At 42.2% G+C, this 15774-nt stretch overlaps 1 protein-coding gene across 5 annotated transcripts in view; it reads left to right on the forward strand.

Moving 5' to 3' along the window:
• DNAJC16 (DnaJ heat shock protein family (Hsp40) member C16) overlaps positions 1 to 15774 on the forward strand; it is a 33736-nt gene that overhangs the window by 4958 nt on the left and 13004 nt on the right. For all 5 annotated transcript variants that reach the window (XM_072608953.1, XM_072608955.1, XM_072608954.1 and 2 more), the window contains 4 exons: positions 3187 to 3253; positions 4191 to 4530; positions 12623 to 12807; positions 15452 to 15556. In XM_072608953.1, the coding sequence (XP_072465054.1) occupies positions 3187 to 3253; positions 4191 to 4530; positions 12623 to 12807; positions 15452 to 15556 (697 nt within the window). The remainder of the gene's footprint in view (positions 1 to 3186; positions 3254 to 4190; positions 4531 to 12622; positions 12808 to 15451; positions 15557 to 15774) is intronic.

The raw sequence follows: 15774 nt of genomic DNA on the forward strand, positions 1-15774 counted from the left end.
GGAGCCTTGCAGGCCCTGCAAAGGGTCTGCCACAGGGTCTGAAATAAGAGCTCCCATGTGTCTGGGCATTTGATCCCTCCCTGCATCCATGGGAGGGAGGGAGGGCACTTTGCAGGTGAGCAAGCTGAAGAGCCTTGGGCCAGGGCCAGTGTGGGGGAAGGCAGGCTAGGTCCTCCCTCTTGCTCCTGCCATGGTTCATTGACTTCATGGTCACATCTATAAGGTAGGGGGTGGGCTGCATTTTGGTTGAGAGAATTTGCTCTGACAAGTAAGAGAAGACTCTGGGTCTGGCAACTATGGAAACATTTGGGGAGTATCCTGTGTGGTGTCAGGAAAACAAAGGGGAGCTCTGAAATTCTCAGTACTGGTGAAGCCTGACTGAAGTCTCATTTATTCTTGACTTGATATCAGCATTTCTTTCCAGGGTCCCTCTTCACCCCAAAGTGTCATGCTTTTCTGTCAATGTGCAGATTTCTGTTTGGCTTCTCATTTTTTTAATTTAAACAGCACTCAGTATTAGTGAAGTTATAGTTACTTCAAATGGCAACATCATTCTTTTAGAACTTTAGGGCATCTCCCCGTTTAAAACAAGGACTCTTACTGACTGTTTTTGTATCCTGAAGGAATGCAGGGAGATAGCTTAACATTTTCATCTTCCAGAACTGAACAAGGTTCTGTTGTTTTGATTCACTGAGTCATATGCTGTTTTCCCTGGAATTTGTTTTCCTAGGAGTATCCATTCACAATAGACCTAGATCATAAACATCTGTGAATTTTTTCTTTGCTTATATTTACATAACACCCTTATGCCCAGTTACTGCAACTATGGAAATGTTTCCTAATGGAAAGAATTGAAGTTTTTGATACAGAAAGGTGTATACTTCTCATTTTTTTATAAGTAGACCTAGAAGGATGAGCTAGAGCCAACGGAAATATGGTGACTTGGGGTCTTTGGTACATCTTGTCTTATTGGGTTTTTTCTTGTGCTTCTAAAAACTTCACCCTCATCTTTACAAAGCCACTTAGGGGGAAAGCTTTTAAAATTATGTGTCCTCTCCATTTCTTGTATACTCTTGTGGTTTTGTTGTAGTCTTAGCCTGTTTTTTTCCCCTCAGGAAGACTGTCTGTTTATTTCCAGTAGATTAGTCAGTGTTACAAAATTTTTTTTAGTTTAGAAAAAAAAAAGATACAAAAGGAATTGAGGCAGATAAGTACTTTAGCAAAATGCATTCTATGTTGTTTTACATGATTGTTTTCTGGTAGAGTTAGTAAGGCCCCTCAGAAGTCCTCTGGCCAACCCTTGGACTTCACCATAGCACTTTTCTTACTACAGTTTTACTTATTTAGAAGTTGCCAGACCAGGAAGAAGTCACAAAATCCGGTATTTACTTTGGGGTTCCCAGGAGATTGACCCAGTTTTAGAGATCATTTGTTATTGTTTTAAAATGTAAAAGATTCCACTGTGGTTTGTGAAAATATTTCAGAGTAATTGAAATGGGCATTAGGACAACAGTCCTATAGAGAGATGATCCTAGGTAATGCCTACTGTAATGATTCCCCTTATACCACTGTCAGCTGAAAGCTTTCTCCTCTTGCCTTCCCACCCCCTTTTTTTATTTAACCAACTTTGCTTAGTTACCAAACTAACTTCAAGGATTTCTCTTTTGACCCAACCTCTTTAGAAGTTTAATTTTCCTGCTACATGTAAAGAATTTGGTTGATTGCAACATTTTTTCTCTTCAGTTTTTAAAAGTTGAGTTTAGACAAATGAAACATTTTCACTCATCAAGGCATAATGTTAGAGCTGCTGTCTCTTATTTCCATGAGGCAGAAACTTTATCATAGCTGGCCACATTATGTTTTTTTCCTAAAAAATAGCTCAGCATTCTCTCCCTTTCTGCCCCAAATAATGTCATTGATTCTTAGCATATATTAAATGTTAAAATTTAAGTTGGTTTTATTGGTAAATATTTTGAGTGTTTTGTTTCTGTAAAAGGTCAAAAAGTATATAATAGATAAGTAGAAAGGAAGGGAGGGAGGGAGGAAGACAGGGAAGGAGAAAGAAATCTAGCTAAAGTGCTCCTCTGATATCTATGAGATATTAAAGAAATAAGAAATTTTTTGAAGTATATAATAGAGTTGGTTTTATTCTTCATTCACTTTCTAGTGACAGATTGACCAGCTTTAGACCCTTCCTTATCCCAAGAAGTAGGCATTTACATTGCTGAAGGAGCTGGTAGAAAAGGTTTTGTACAGATTAGACCATATAGCAAACAGGACCTCATTTCGTAAAACAAAGATTGACTCTTTCAGCTAACTAACATGTAATACTATAGTGTTAGCCACTGGGGTATGTAGAGGCTCCCAGGAAGCTTATAAACCTCTTTGTGGAGAAGAGGACATTGGTACATAAAAAGGGAAAGAGTGTACTGGAAGAAATGTCCCAAGGAAATATATTGTTAGTTGTCATGTGAGTAACCTAGATTGTCAGTACTATTAGCCCAGATTTATTATATTTTTTGTTTAAATACATTTTAACGATCAAATTTTGAAATCTTGGGGGTTCCTTTGCCTGGTAGAGAACACTAATGAGTACATATGCCATGGGGCAGGTAACAGCACAGGCTCCCAGGTGACTACCTTCCCCAAAAGGTCAGCCTCCAGCTGCTGTTCAGAATGTGATGGGTCCTAAACAGGTTCATTGAACACTGGAAGTGTGACTTGAGCCATCAGATTTAACTAGGGGAAATGCCTGTGCACACCATCCCGAGGCTGCAGTGACATTTTCTGTCTGCTCTTGGAGAAAGAAGTATTTTCTTGCTGACAGGTCAACCATCAGCCAAATTTAGCACTGGTTGGTTGTCACTAGATTAATTTCGAAACCTAGTCATGTCCTACTTCTTTGTAATGGAATACCAAAAGAGAGACCTGTCAGTCCTAACAACATGGTGCTTTGAAAGCCTGCCTTTCTGTTGTTGTTTCTTAGGAAGAAACTACTTATCTCTTCTAAGGCTCCACCTGTTCTTTAAAAAGCTAGGTGAGACAAACTGACCCCTTGCTAGAAACCATTCCGACCAAGTTTCCTTCTGTTTTCCTCTGGTATCACCAGCTGTGTCCAAGGGCATTGAGGGATGGTGTCTAAGAGAAAGTCTTTTCTCACTGTTGGCTTATTTTTTTTAATTCCAGGCATCCTGACAAAAATAAAGATCCAGGAGCAGAAGACAAGTTTATTCAGATTAGCAAGGCTTACGAGGTATTGTACCAACTTTGTCGCTTGTGCGTCATCTGTTCCTCAATACAAGTATAGTGAGGATAATAATAATGTCTTAATTTGCACACTACTTGATAGTTTTACACAAATTCATTTATTGTGTTTTTAAAGAGGAGTTTACACCCCACCCCTTGGCATTTTCAAGTATTATCACATCTGTTGTTTCATCACCACAAATCTTCATGAGTAGTCACTGTCATTTTTGTTGTAGACATGAAGAAATTGTCTCACAAGGACTTCCTTGAATTCATATGATTAGTGGTAGCAGAAATGGGACTGCTAGTACTTTGTCTACCTTTGAGCCCCTCACTTGATAAACACTTACTAAGCACCTGCTGTATGCCAGGTCCTGTGCTAATCACCAAGGATACAGAAAGAGGCAGATGGCAGGCAGGCTCCTGAGAAGCTTGTAGTCTAATGGTTGGAGACAACACAGTCAGATACAGAGCAAGCTGTGTGTAGGAAATAGGAATTAACAGAGGGAAGGCAACAGGATTAAGGAATGACATTTGAATGTATAACCTAATTCTTGTACAAGGCCGTATTAAATAAGCACATGTTAATTAGCATCTACTACATGCAAGGCATTCTGGGTGATATCCCTTAATTTTCCTAATCAGAGATTTGTTTAAATTACTCCAGCTCACTTAGGGCAGAATGATGCTGTTGACCATTACTGTCATATTTGATTTGTCCCATCCAGTCTTGTTGGTGCCAGGAGAGTCACAACCCTTCCAATTCCCTGCAGGCCTTGGGAGCTTGATTCATAAAGCCTGAGTAGCTACACATAATATCCTCTTCAGTACACGGTGGAGCATGTGTAGACTGCTCAGCAGGGTGGCCATCCATTGTCACTGTCTTTGGCCTATTATGTGGGGTGCTTTGATTCTCTTGAGCTTTTCAAATTTTCTCTCAACAGATTCTTTCCAATGAAGAAAAGAGGTCCAACTTTGATCGCTACGGAGATGCGGGTGAAAACGCTGGGTACCACCAGCCACAGCAGCCACAGAGTCACCACTTCCATCATTTCCATGACAGCTTTTACTTTGATGAATCCTTTTTTCATTTCCCGTTCCATTCGGAGCGGCGAGACTCATCTGATGAGAAGTACCTGCTGCACTTTTCCCATTATGTCAATGAGGTGGTCCCAGACAGCTTCCGAAAGCCCTACCTCATCAAGATTACCTCGGACTGGTGCTTCAGCTGTATCCACATCGAGCCTGTCTGGAAAGAAGTGGTGCAGGAACTGGAAGGATTAGGTAAGTGATGGTTCCCCTTGATGCCCACCTCAGAAAGGGGCCTGTGAATGTGACATCCCCTCCCCAGAGATGAGCCAAAGTGGTTTGGGAGAAATTCAGTGGGCATATTTTGAAAGAAATGTCTACAAGTTTCTTTTACAAACAAAATACTATTTCATAATGATAATGATTTACAGTTGTACTGCCCATACACACATATAAGGAGACTACACAGTGTAATAAAACATTTATCTTGAAGTCAAAAGACTACAAGTTTGAGTCTTGTTTCTGTCTCACTTTTTTTCCCTTTGAATCATAGCATTTGGAGCTGGAAGGAACCTTAGTCTCTAGTTCAACTTCCTAATTGTACGTATAAGAAACTTACTGGCCATGGAGTCTTGGATGAGATAGTTCACTTTTGAGCTTCAGTTTTCACATCTGTGAAGTGGGGTTAATAGTACTTGGATTCTACCTTTACTATAGGATTTTTAAGAGAAAAGTCCTTGGTAAATTTCAAAACCCTCTAGCAATATGAATAAGTATTATCTCCTTTGATCCTTCCATGGAGCATGTAAGATAGGTAGTACAGAAGTTGCTGTATATCCCTATTTTGCCAGTGAGGGTTAATGTGACTTGCCCAGATCATTCAGGTAGTAAAGGATGAAGCCAAGTCTGCAGCTCCCATCTTCGAGTGTTCTTTCTTTTCCATTAGGAAGCCTTTCTGGTGGCTAGGTGACACAATGGATAGAGCACTGAGCCTGGAATCAGGAAGACCTGAGTTCAAATCCAGCCTCAGATACTAGCTGTGTGACCCTGGGCAAGTCACTTAACATTTTGCCTCAGTTTCCTCATCTTTAAAATGAGATGCAGTAGGAAATGGCAAGCCACTCCAGTATCTCTGCCAAGAAAACCCCAAATGAGGTCATGAAGAGTTGGACATGACTGAAACGACTGAAAAACAGGCAGCCTTTTTGGGTAAAGATACATACCCGTGAGAGTCAGAGGCCCATGAGTTTTGCAGTTAGTTTGCAAAATGATTTTTCCATCTGTAATGGCCATGAAGAATTTCTCCTGGCTCCAAATCTATCCTTTGTTGTTGAGTTTACTTTTTTCCCCTCCAAGAAATTCCAGGAAAATCCCAGGTTGATTGATTGATTGATATTGAATGTTTATTAACTCCTAGAGGTGCCTTGCTAATAACTCTTGTTAATTCACTCTGTGGCCTTCCCCTCATTTTGGAGGAGGCACACTACTGTTCCTCTCCAGTGGTTCTTACACTTCTCCAGTGCTTTGCACTGTCTTACTCTCTTACTGAATCGAGTGGTGCATTAAAAACCTGATACTCAACTTGCTCAGAAAATACTTACATTTATATGAACTAATTTGAACACAAAATATTGTAGCTTTCATCTCTTCCCTCTTTGTCTCCATCAGTATTCCCCATCTGTTGGTTCTCATTTGCCCTTCTTCTCTGCGGCCTTCCTGTGGGCACCATTCTTCTGGGTCACATTTTTGTACTTTTCATTGGAAGACCTTTCCAGCGATCTTTGTGTGTTATGATTTGGGCTTGCATTGGCTTGTGGCTTAATGGTTTAGGCACCTCCCTCCAGTAAAGTAGAGCTGCCCTCTTTGTACAGTCATTGAAGGGACAACTTAGATGTCCGAGTTACACCTGGAACTCAAGTCTTCCAGACTGTCAGGCCAAATTTATTTACCTATTATCCTGATTTGGGACATACACTGTGAAAATAATCACATGCTATGAAAATCTCAGAATATAGCTGTCTTAAAAATAGCATTTTCAGTGTATATGTCCAGTAATACAATTATTGGGTCAGAAAGCAAGATTATTTCGTAACTTTTACTTCAAAATTTACTTTTGGTGGTGCCATAATTAATGGTCCTCTTCCTGGGGTAATTAGAACCTGGGGTAACTTGGCAGAGCCCTAACCCTTGAGGAAGAGGGGAGGCAAAGAAAAGGTTTGCAAGAGCCATTGTGGAGAGTGGGAGAGGGAGTTGATGAAGGAAGCAGAGGAGGATTGCCCAGCAGCAGTGAGGGCCCAGGGGAGGTTGGGTAACATCAGGTTACAGTGGACCCAGTCAGAAGGGTCTGATCTTCACCCCTCTCATTCAGAGCATGTGTGTAAGAGCAGAGGTGGCAGACTGCGGGTGGTCTGAGGCAGCACTTAGCAGAGTGCAATCAGCGATGGAATAGGAGGCTGAGGACAGTGAAGAGCTGGCTTGTCCAAGGTCACATGGGTTGTAAATGACACAACTATAATTCTAATGCATTCTGACAATATAGCTAATAGGTAAGATTGAGGGGAAAAAGGAGAAACTGGTCTGAATTCATTTCAGCAAGTAACTATATTCTCTAGAAAACCCCTTGGAAGTTTGATTTTTTTTTTACAAAAAAAACATTTTCTTCTTAAAAATGAGGATACTAGGAAAATTCTGTCAGATTGAAGGTTCCTATTGCGTTCCAACTAATCAGCATTTTATTGCACTTAAGGGAAAATTGTCACCAGATGAGTCCTGAGGACCCTCCAAGGCAGGAACTGGTACTTAGACATTGGAAGCAGGTTTGGAGGCCAAGACCTTCCTTTATAAATGGATTAAGAAAGCAGATCTTGTGGTCTGGGAAGTGAAATCCCCTTTAGCAGGGAGAGTGAGCTGAATTGCAGCATGTGAGCCAAGTGAGCAGCTCTTCACAGAGAAGGTTCAGACTGTTTCCATGGGGTGTTCTCTCCTGTGTTTTGGCTGTGATTTTATGCATTCAGAAAGTGTGAAACATCTACTACTATAGATTGGGCTGAATACACAGAAAGGAAACTACATGAGAATAATTCCAAGCAACACAAAATCATGTAAATCAAGAGTAATTTTGTAAGGTCAGAAGGTAATGTGTCCGTTGCTATCTTTTACAAATCAAACAGAAAATTATAGCTAGGGAAAATGAGGTTTTGTGTGATCCTGAGGTGACTGATTAGTAACGAATTAGCAAATTTTCTTATCTGAAAAGAAAGGATGGCTGCTTTCTGTGTGTTCCTTGAGCCCTGAAAAAGAATTTGTGCTCACTCATGTTCTAAGGGAAAAAGGCTATTTGTAAATGTCACAGTTATTTCGCTTTAAATCTGTTTGCTTGATTTTCTATTTGGGGATTTTTGTTTGTAAATGATTTTGTTAAAACTTGAATTTAGCAAGATCTGAAATAAACATAGTCTTACATTTGACTCTGCCATCCTTTGAGGTTAAGAGGCTATAGACAGAAATGGTTTTGTATTGTCTGTAGCTAGAGGAGAAGGGAAAGGGATGGGAAAGAGCATTTTAAGTGCTCACTTTGAGCTGGATACTTTGCTAAACACTTTACAAACATTTGACAATTTGATCCTCACAACAACCCTTAGAGATAGGTGCTATAACATGATCACCATTTTACAAATGAGGAAACAGAAGCAAAGGTTAAGTGACTTACCCACAGTCACACAGCTAGTAATTATCTGAGGCTGGATTTGAACCTAGGTCTTCTAGGCCCAGCACTCTGTGACACTTAGCTAATGCTAATCACATCCTTAAAAGAAGTCGTGTGGGATACTTAATATACTCAATAGGAAAGTATATGTAGAATCTATACAGAATTGTATGCAGTCGTGGGGAGGGAGGGGGGTAGTGGGGGGTAGGTGGGGGGGATAAAATCGCAATTGTATGGCAGTGATTGTTAAACATTAAAAAATAAAAATTTAAAAAAAAAAAAAGTCGTGTGGGGTTGGTGTGGAATGAAGACAATTGTAACCTGGGTATCTTGGGGTGGGATTGGGGGTGGGGGTTGTTTATTAATTTTATTTTTTCAGTCAGTGAAAATCTGCCTTTTCTCCCTTTCCTTCCACCATCATCAATCTCCTTTGCTCCCTAGTGAGAAAGAAACTATAACCCCAGTTACAAACATGCATAGTCAAGCAAAGAACATGGCATAGTTATCTTTTGAAGAGATACATTCCTCAGAACTCTACCTAAAGTGATTTTTAGATTTTCATGTAATGAGAAGTTGCCTTCTGATAATAAGAAATCAAGGGAAGGAGGCAGGAAGAGAGTGGGGCACAATTCAAGGACATATGGGGACCGGGGACAGAGAAATGAAAGCAGGAAGAGGAACATGTAGGACCAGGGCCTGGCCAGAACTGAGAGGAAAAAGGCACGCACATGGTGGGCCAGTGAGAGGAGACAGGCAGGCATAATAGGGCACTGGCGTCTCAAGCTAAGGCCCAGATCTGGACGTCGAGCAGATGGGGAAGACATCTCTCTACCTGTCTATTCACATAGAAGGATTTTTATTTTTTTGGTGGTGGGGGGAGGTCATGGAGCAGAGGGCCAGGAGCTGAGAGAAAGAGAGCACAGTACTTACAATAAGTTAACTTAGGTATTTTTTTGGCATGTGGATTTCTTTCAGAATTCTCTACGTAAAGTCACTTTGTGCATGGCAATTGTATATTAAAGCAAGGTCTATCTATACTTGAAAGAGAAAAAATGGTTATTATTTTTTAACCTAAATCTTTTCTGAGTGTTTGGGTTGGGGTCTGAAGGCCTGGACTCCTATCCTAGCTCTGTTCTTTATTCTCTCTATGCCTTTGAATAAATCTATGCTCAGGCTCCCTGGGCCTCATTTTCTTCAGCTTTAAAATCAGGGTATTGGACTAGATAAGGGGCTTTTAGCCTCGGGTTCATGGAGAGATTTCAGGGGGAACATTAATTTTAAAAAATTTCAGTATAATTGGTTTCCTTTACAATCATATATATTTTATTTTCTGCATTTAAAAATATGATTCTGAAAAAGGATCTGTCCCTAGGCTTTGCTGTTCGCTGCCCAAGGAGTCTCGGCCCCCCCAAAAAATGTGAAAACACTTCAACTTTGACCAAATTCTCCCTTCCTTTTCCAGACTCCATAAAGCCCTTAGGCCTTTTTCAAAGTTTTGCTTGCCTCCTGCCCTTGTTCCTGTTAAGTGGTTAATGTATAACTTGTCCTTCTCCACACCCACTCCCCTCAAAAGAGAAACTCTGTTGTCTAGGCCATCTGTCTTTATCAGCTGGTCCACATCCTTATCATAATCACTGACCATCCCCCATCTTATTCTCCTTCTTTTCTCAAGGAGCTCAGTCCCTGCCTAACAGTCTTCCTCTCACTTCAACCTCTGTGCTAATACTGCCATGACCTGCTTGTCCCCTCCATCTTGGTCACCAGATGGCCTTTCTCTTGATTTCACCCATTAGTACACTGCTTCCATGATGCAGATATCTGAAATTCTCTCTAATCATGTTTTCCTTTTCCTCCATCTCTCTCTGCCCTGCTTGTCCTAGCCCCCAGTCCCACCTCCGTTTCCTGTTCTCCCCAGCCATCCGTCCTGCTCTGGCGTTTACAGTCTTGGCTCTGGGTTTGACCAGTCTGACCATGCACCGAGTTCCCCTTGTTCCCCTTGGATCCTTTCCCTTCTTGTGCCTTGCCACAACACATCCCCGGGTTATCTGCAGCATCAGCCTGGGCATCCTGGTGCTGACTGAGACCACAACAAAGTGAGGTTATCTCTTCTCAGATGGGTCCTCAATACTGGGTGGTGACTGCTTTATTCTTCCATGATTGGCTGTCACATGCCTGAGTGACTACTCCAAACCTCTTTTCTCTTCAAGCCCTCCCATTACCTGCCTGCGTGTCAGCAAAAGGCCTCACTTTTTATTTTACTGAGAAAATCATGCCTCTAGTGTTAGGTCCCTCTGTCTACCAGACTTCCCTCCCTTGCTCCAAGCTCTGGGGAAGGATTGGCCCTTCTGTGCAAAGACCAGCCTTCAGTCTCAGTTCCACTTGGAGTTTGCCTCATCTATAATTTCCTCCTTTTTCTATAATTTTCTATCTCTCCTTTACCATTGACTCCTCCCCTGCTGCCTACATCTCCATCCTCCCTAAAAACCTTCTCTCAGCTCTAACATCCCCTCAAGCTATTGTCATGTTTCTTCTTCATCAGCCAAGCTCAGAGAAAGAGTTGTTTTTCCATATTATCTCCATGTGCTCTCCTCTACCTCCGTTGAGTTCTCAGTTTCTTGCAATCTCCATTCTAACCCAACTATTCTCCTAAACTACTCTAAGGATACTAGCCATCTCTCAGGTCCTAAATCCAAGGACTTCTTCTTAGTCCTCATTCCCCATGAGCTCTTTGGAGCATTTGGCTATACTGATCACTCCTTCCTTATGAACAGTCTCTCTTCCCTGGATTTTCATGACACTACTGCTTCCTGGTTTTCCCATGACTGTCTGTTCCTTCTCATCCTCTTGCTAGATCATCATCTGTCTCCCACGCAGTAATCATTGGTATTCCCAAAGATCTCTCCTGCTCTTTTTTTCTCCTTCTGTACTTTCACTCATTAATCTCATCAGCTCACTTGTCTCTATGGAAATGATGCCCAAATCTCTATATAACTTTCTTCACTCTTAGCCTTGTGTTGCCAAGTGTCTGCTCAACATCATCGACTGAATGGCCCATCAGCATCTCAGACTCAGCCTGTCTGCAGTAACACTCATTATCTTTCTCATTGTCTGCACACTTCCCATTCTTGTTGAGGGAACTACCATCCTTCTAGTAATCCAGATCTGCACCGCATAGTTTACCTTGAGTTTTCTCTCTCCTCACCTTCCACAGGCACTCAGTTGCCAAGGCTTCCAGATTCCACCCCTACGCCTCTCACATCCACCCCTTTCTTCCCTTCCCAGAGCAGATGCCCTAATCACCTCTCACCTGAACCATTGCAGCAGCTTTCCATCTCTCTCCCATCCAACCTGTTGTTCACTCAGCTGCCAAAACAATCTTCCTAAGGCAGAGGTCTGAATATTTCATTCCCTTGCCCAGACCCCTTCAGTGGCACCTCTCAGAGACAATATGGCCTCCACCTGCCTTCCATCAGAGTGTGAGCTCCTTCAGGCCAAGCACTGTCTTTTGCCGGGGGTTTTTTTAATCCTCAGCACTGAGCACATTGCCTGGCATGTAATAGGTAATAAATGCTTATTGCTTATTGTTTATTGACTTTCTAACCACACTTACACTCTCCACACTACAGCCATTCTGGCCTGCTTTCCCCTCTCTGCCATAACAGAGGCCGTTCCCAAGTGTGACGGCCTTTCTCACTTCCACCTCTTGTTTTCCTTCACTCTGTTACCAGTCCCTTGGAGGATGGCCAGATGCATTTACAAGAATGAAGTCAAATAACCTTCAAGTCTGCTACTTTATTTCATTTAGCCCCTCAGTAAGGGAATTGTATTCAGTACTGCAAAGCTAGGCAACAAAGCATCCATCTGGAAAGCATTATGAATGTAACTGTTTCTAGTTACTCTTTCTCTTTGTAGATGGGTTTGGTTGGGGGGATTCAAGGCACTCTGCAATTTGCCGACACCCTGTCTTTGCAACCTTACTTCATACTATCTCCTTTAAGGATTCTCCCCACCATTTCTGTCGTTCACTGCACCAGCTGCCCTGTCCATGCTTTTCCTGTGTCCCTCATCTCCATTTGCAAAGACTTCCCTTCCTTGAAGGCTCAGCTCAAGTGCATTTTCTCTGTGAAACTTTCTCTGACCCAAGCCTTCCACTGCCAAGATAAAGATCAGTCTTTCTCACTTCTCTGGCCTGAGTCTTCCCCCCCGCCACGTTTATCCCACTCCTCCTTGTACATAATTATTTGTATTTCTTTCTCTTTACTAGATTCCTGTTCCTTGAAAGCAGGGACTGTCTCATATCCATGTTTGTATCATCAGTGCCTACTCCACAGTAGATTTTTAATAAATGTTTTTGGGGAGATTCCAAACTTTAGAAATCAGGAAGAAGGGCAGGTTGACCACAGAAGCCATATTGCCAATGGTATCTTAGAAACTTTCAAAATCATTAATAATTTAGTATTAGGAGGGGAAACTGAGGGAAATGATACACTAAGTGTTCTCTCGCCTTCCTTCCAGGGAGAAAAAGTTCCAAATTATTTATGAAAAAGGGGACTCTGCTTTGGTCCATCTGCCCTTCTCCTTCTTTCTGTTACCCACCTCGCTACCCTAGAAAGTCTTCATGTAGTCTCCCTCCTTTTTCAGGTGTGGGAATTGGTGTTGTCCATGCTGGTTATGAAAGGCGGCTGGCCCATCACCTGGGAGCCCACAGCACACCCTCCATCCTAGGAATCATCAATGGGAAAATCTCATTCTTTCACAATGCAGTTATTCGAGAGAACCTTCGACAGTTTGTGGAGAGTCTCATTCCTGGAAACTTGGTGGAGAAGGTGGGTTTCATGAGGGATTGATCCCAAAGAACATGCAAGCCAGAAAAGCCTTTTCTTTGGAAGTCTGAGTCCATTTGTTGCCTGAGCCTTTGCAGGTTGAAGTTTCATGTTGGGTGGGGCAATAAACAAAGCAATTTGTTAAACTCAGTCACTTGAGTGTGAAGGGAAGCTAACTAAGCCCAGGTGTGGAGAATGAAGTAATTAATGATATTGGCTACTTTTCATGTCTATGTTATCCCTATAACGAAAGATCAGATTGTGGATCCACACTGTTGGATTAGAAACAGTGACTGTTAAGACACTTCAACTGTATGGAAGGAGAAGAATTCCCTCTGCCTCAGAGACAGAACTGAATCCATTGCACTGTTTCATCCAACTTGAGTGCTGCCCTCAGCTTCCCAAATAGCTTACAGATTTCCCCAACTCTTCACCTTTGTTTGAGCTCTTCCCTTCCTATACCCAGACCAGGTTCCTTCTCCTCCTGTTCACATCCTGCCCCTTTTTCAAGGTCACCCACTCTTTGCCCTCTCTTCCATGACAGCCTGCACCCGCCTGTGATCTCTTTCCTCCACTAAACCATTTGTTCATACCCTTCTTACACACTTACCCACACTACTTTGTAGTATCATTTTTTCTGTCCTGTCCTGTCCTGTCCTTGGAGAGTGCAAACTCCAAGAACTTTGTCTTTCTTCTCTCTCCTCTCTCTCTCTCCTCCCCCACCCCACCCCACTCCTGACCCAGTGACCATGTTATAGTAATCCCTTATTCGTTATTTGTTGCATTAAACTGAGAACTTTTGACAAGTAAGAAAATTCTCCTCTTTTGAAGGGATTGTGCTTTATATTAACAAAAGAAAATACAGTAGGTAGATCCTAGTGTTTTCATTACACTCTCAACACAGTTGTCAGGGAATTGGATCATGCCTAGAAGGAAGAAATTGGAAATAAGCATTTTTGGAAGGAATGTGATGAGAAAAATGTCAGTTCAAAAACCTTGATACAGCACCTACTCTGCATATGTCAGTTCCAATCTGGATGAGGTAGACTTCCAATGTCCAGAGAGTCAGAGAAGCACAGCCTGGGTCATCATCACTGTGGGTCCTCAGACTGAGGCTGCACACCCGTTATCTGTATGACGTTGTGTGAGGGGGCTGAAAGCACCTTCTGTAGCTGACATCCTGTGGCAGAAATCCTCAGCCCTTGCCTTCATGTCATTTACAATCCAGTTGGGGTGTAGCGCGCGCGCAAACACACACACAACTTTGTTCAGGTTTTTAAATCACCCCCTTTATGGGAGGCTTTTGGGCCACAGGTCATTTAGACAGCAGCTTATACAATTATATAGAGTATGTGTGTAGGGATGGGGTATAGAAGGGTTGGAAGAGGAACCAGATATTATCTCACACAAGGATTAGTTTGAAAAGACAGGGAATGTTTAGCCTGAAGAGGAGGAGACTGTAGGGGAGGAAGTGGTAGATCTTATCTCAGCCTCTGAAAGAACTGTCACTTGGGATCAGACTTGCTCTGCTCCACCCCAGGGGACCCAGCTAAGCGCTGTAAGGCTGGGAGTTGGGGGGAGGGGAGGAACAGAACACTTAGTTGCAAAGAGATGGTTTTTGACTCCATATAAAGAAAAATTTGTAACATTGAGAAATCTTCAGAAGTGAAATGTGGGCCTTTCATTAGAAGCCAAACGACCACTTGTCAGGGACAGCATGGAGGGCGTGCCTCTTCAGTCCCTTCCAGCTTTGGACTTCCGAGTTGGCACCAAATATTGCTCATTATAATTAACTCATCAGCTTTTTCTAAGACCACTCTGAAGGGATAGAGAGAAAGGTCTGGATGTGTGAAGTTTTCATCATCATTCCTGCCACCTCTGCCACCAAACTCTGAAATGCTTTATTTCAGAAATATTCTTGTCATTGATCAGGCTCCTTTTCCTGTTTGTGCATGTAGAATAAATGCCTTGGTAGAAAAAGTTATTAGAGAAAGAACCAAAGTTGGGGGTCTCATTTTTTGGTGATATGGCCAATAATTGTTCTGGAAAGGATTGGAAGGTGTGTTCGTCCTTCGTTGCCAAAGAAGTCTTTCGTTGCCGAAGGAAATATGTGTGTTCCTCCTTTGCTGCCGAAGAAGACCGTGCCATCAGAGAAATGATGACATGACTTGCACTTGACTTTGTTTTGAGTGAAGGAGGGCTGTGCAGGTCATCAGCCCCACTTCTCCTCCTGAGCCATCTGAATCCAGTGACCAGATATTCATCAGGATGACTGGAGATGACCCAGGATGAGGCAACTGGGGTTAAGTGACTTGCCCAAAGTCACACAGCTAGTGAGTGTCAAGTGTCTGAGGTGACATTTGAACTCAGGTCCTCCTGACTCCTGCACTGGTGGTCTATCCACTGGACCACCTTGCTGCCCTTATCTGGAAAAGATTATGATTTCAAGTAAAGAATGATAAGAAGCAAATGATCTTATAAGATCCCAGCTCCTTTAAATAGCTGTAGTAGTGAGAGGAAAAGATCTATTGGCTGCATTTTCACAAATCTTTTAAACATTCTTATGACCTTTCCTCTTTTTAAGATGGCTATTAAGAATTAAAGATCAAAACAAACATTTAATTTTCTTTTTTTCTCTAATTTTAAGGTCACTGATAAAAATTACATCCAATTTCTCTCTGGCTGGCAGCAAGAAAACAAGCCTCATGTCCTTCTGTTTGACCACATGCCACTGGCACCGTTGCTGTACAAGGTACATTCTGTGCCACCACCTGGCTTAGTGGAAGGAGTCTATGTGGTGAGACTGAGCCAGGGTGTCCTTGTAGTAAATACAAGCCAATCCCCGGGGAAAGTGGGAAGATCAGAGATCTGTGATCTCCACATCACTTTTCTTTTGATTGTCTATTTCATTGAGTTGTAGATCAATTAGATTTTCAGGTTGAAAAATATGACCACTAGTATTCCCAGCTT

This window comes from Notamacropus eugenii, chromosome 5 (genome assembly GCF_028372415.1).
Source record: "Notamacropus eugenii isolate mMacEug1 chromosome 5, mMacEug1.pri_v2, whole genome shotgun sequence".
Taxonomy (NCBI): domain Eukaryota; kingdom Metazoa; phylum Chordata; class Mammalia; order Diprotodontia; family Macropodidae; genus Notamacropus; species Notamacropus eugenii.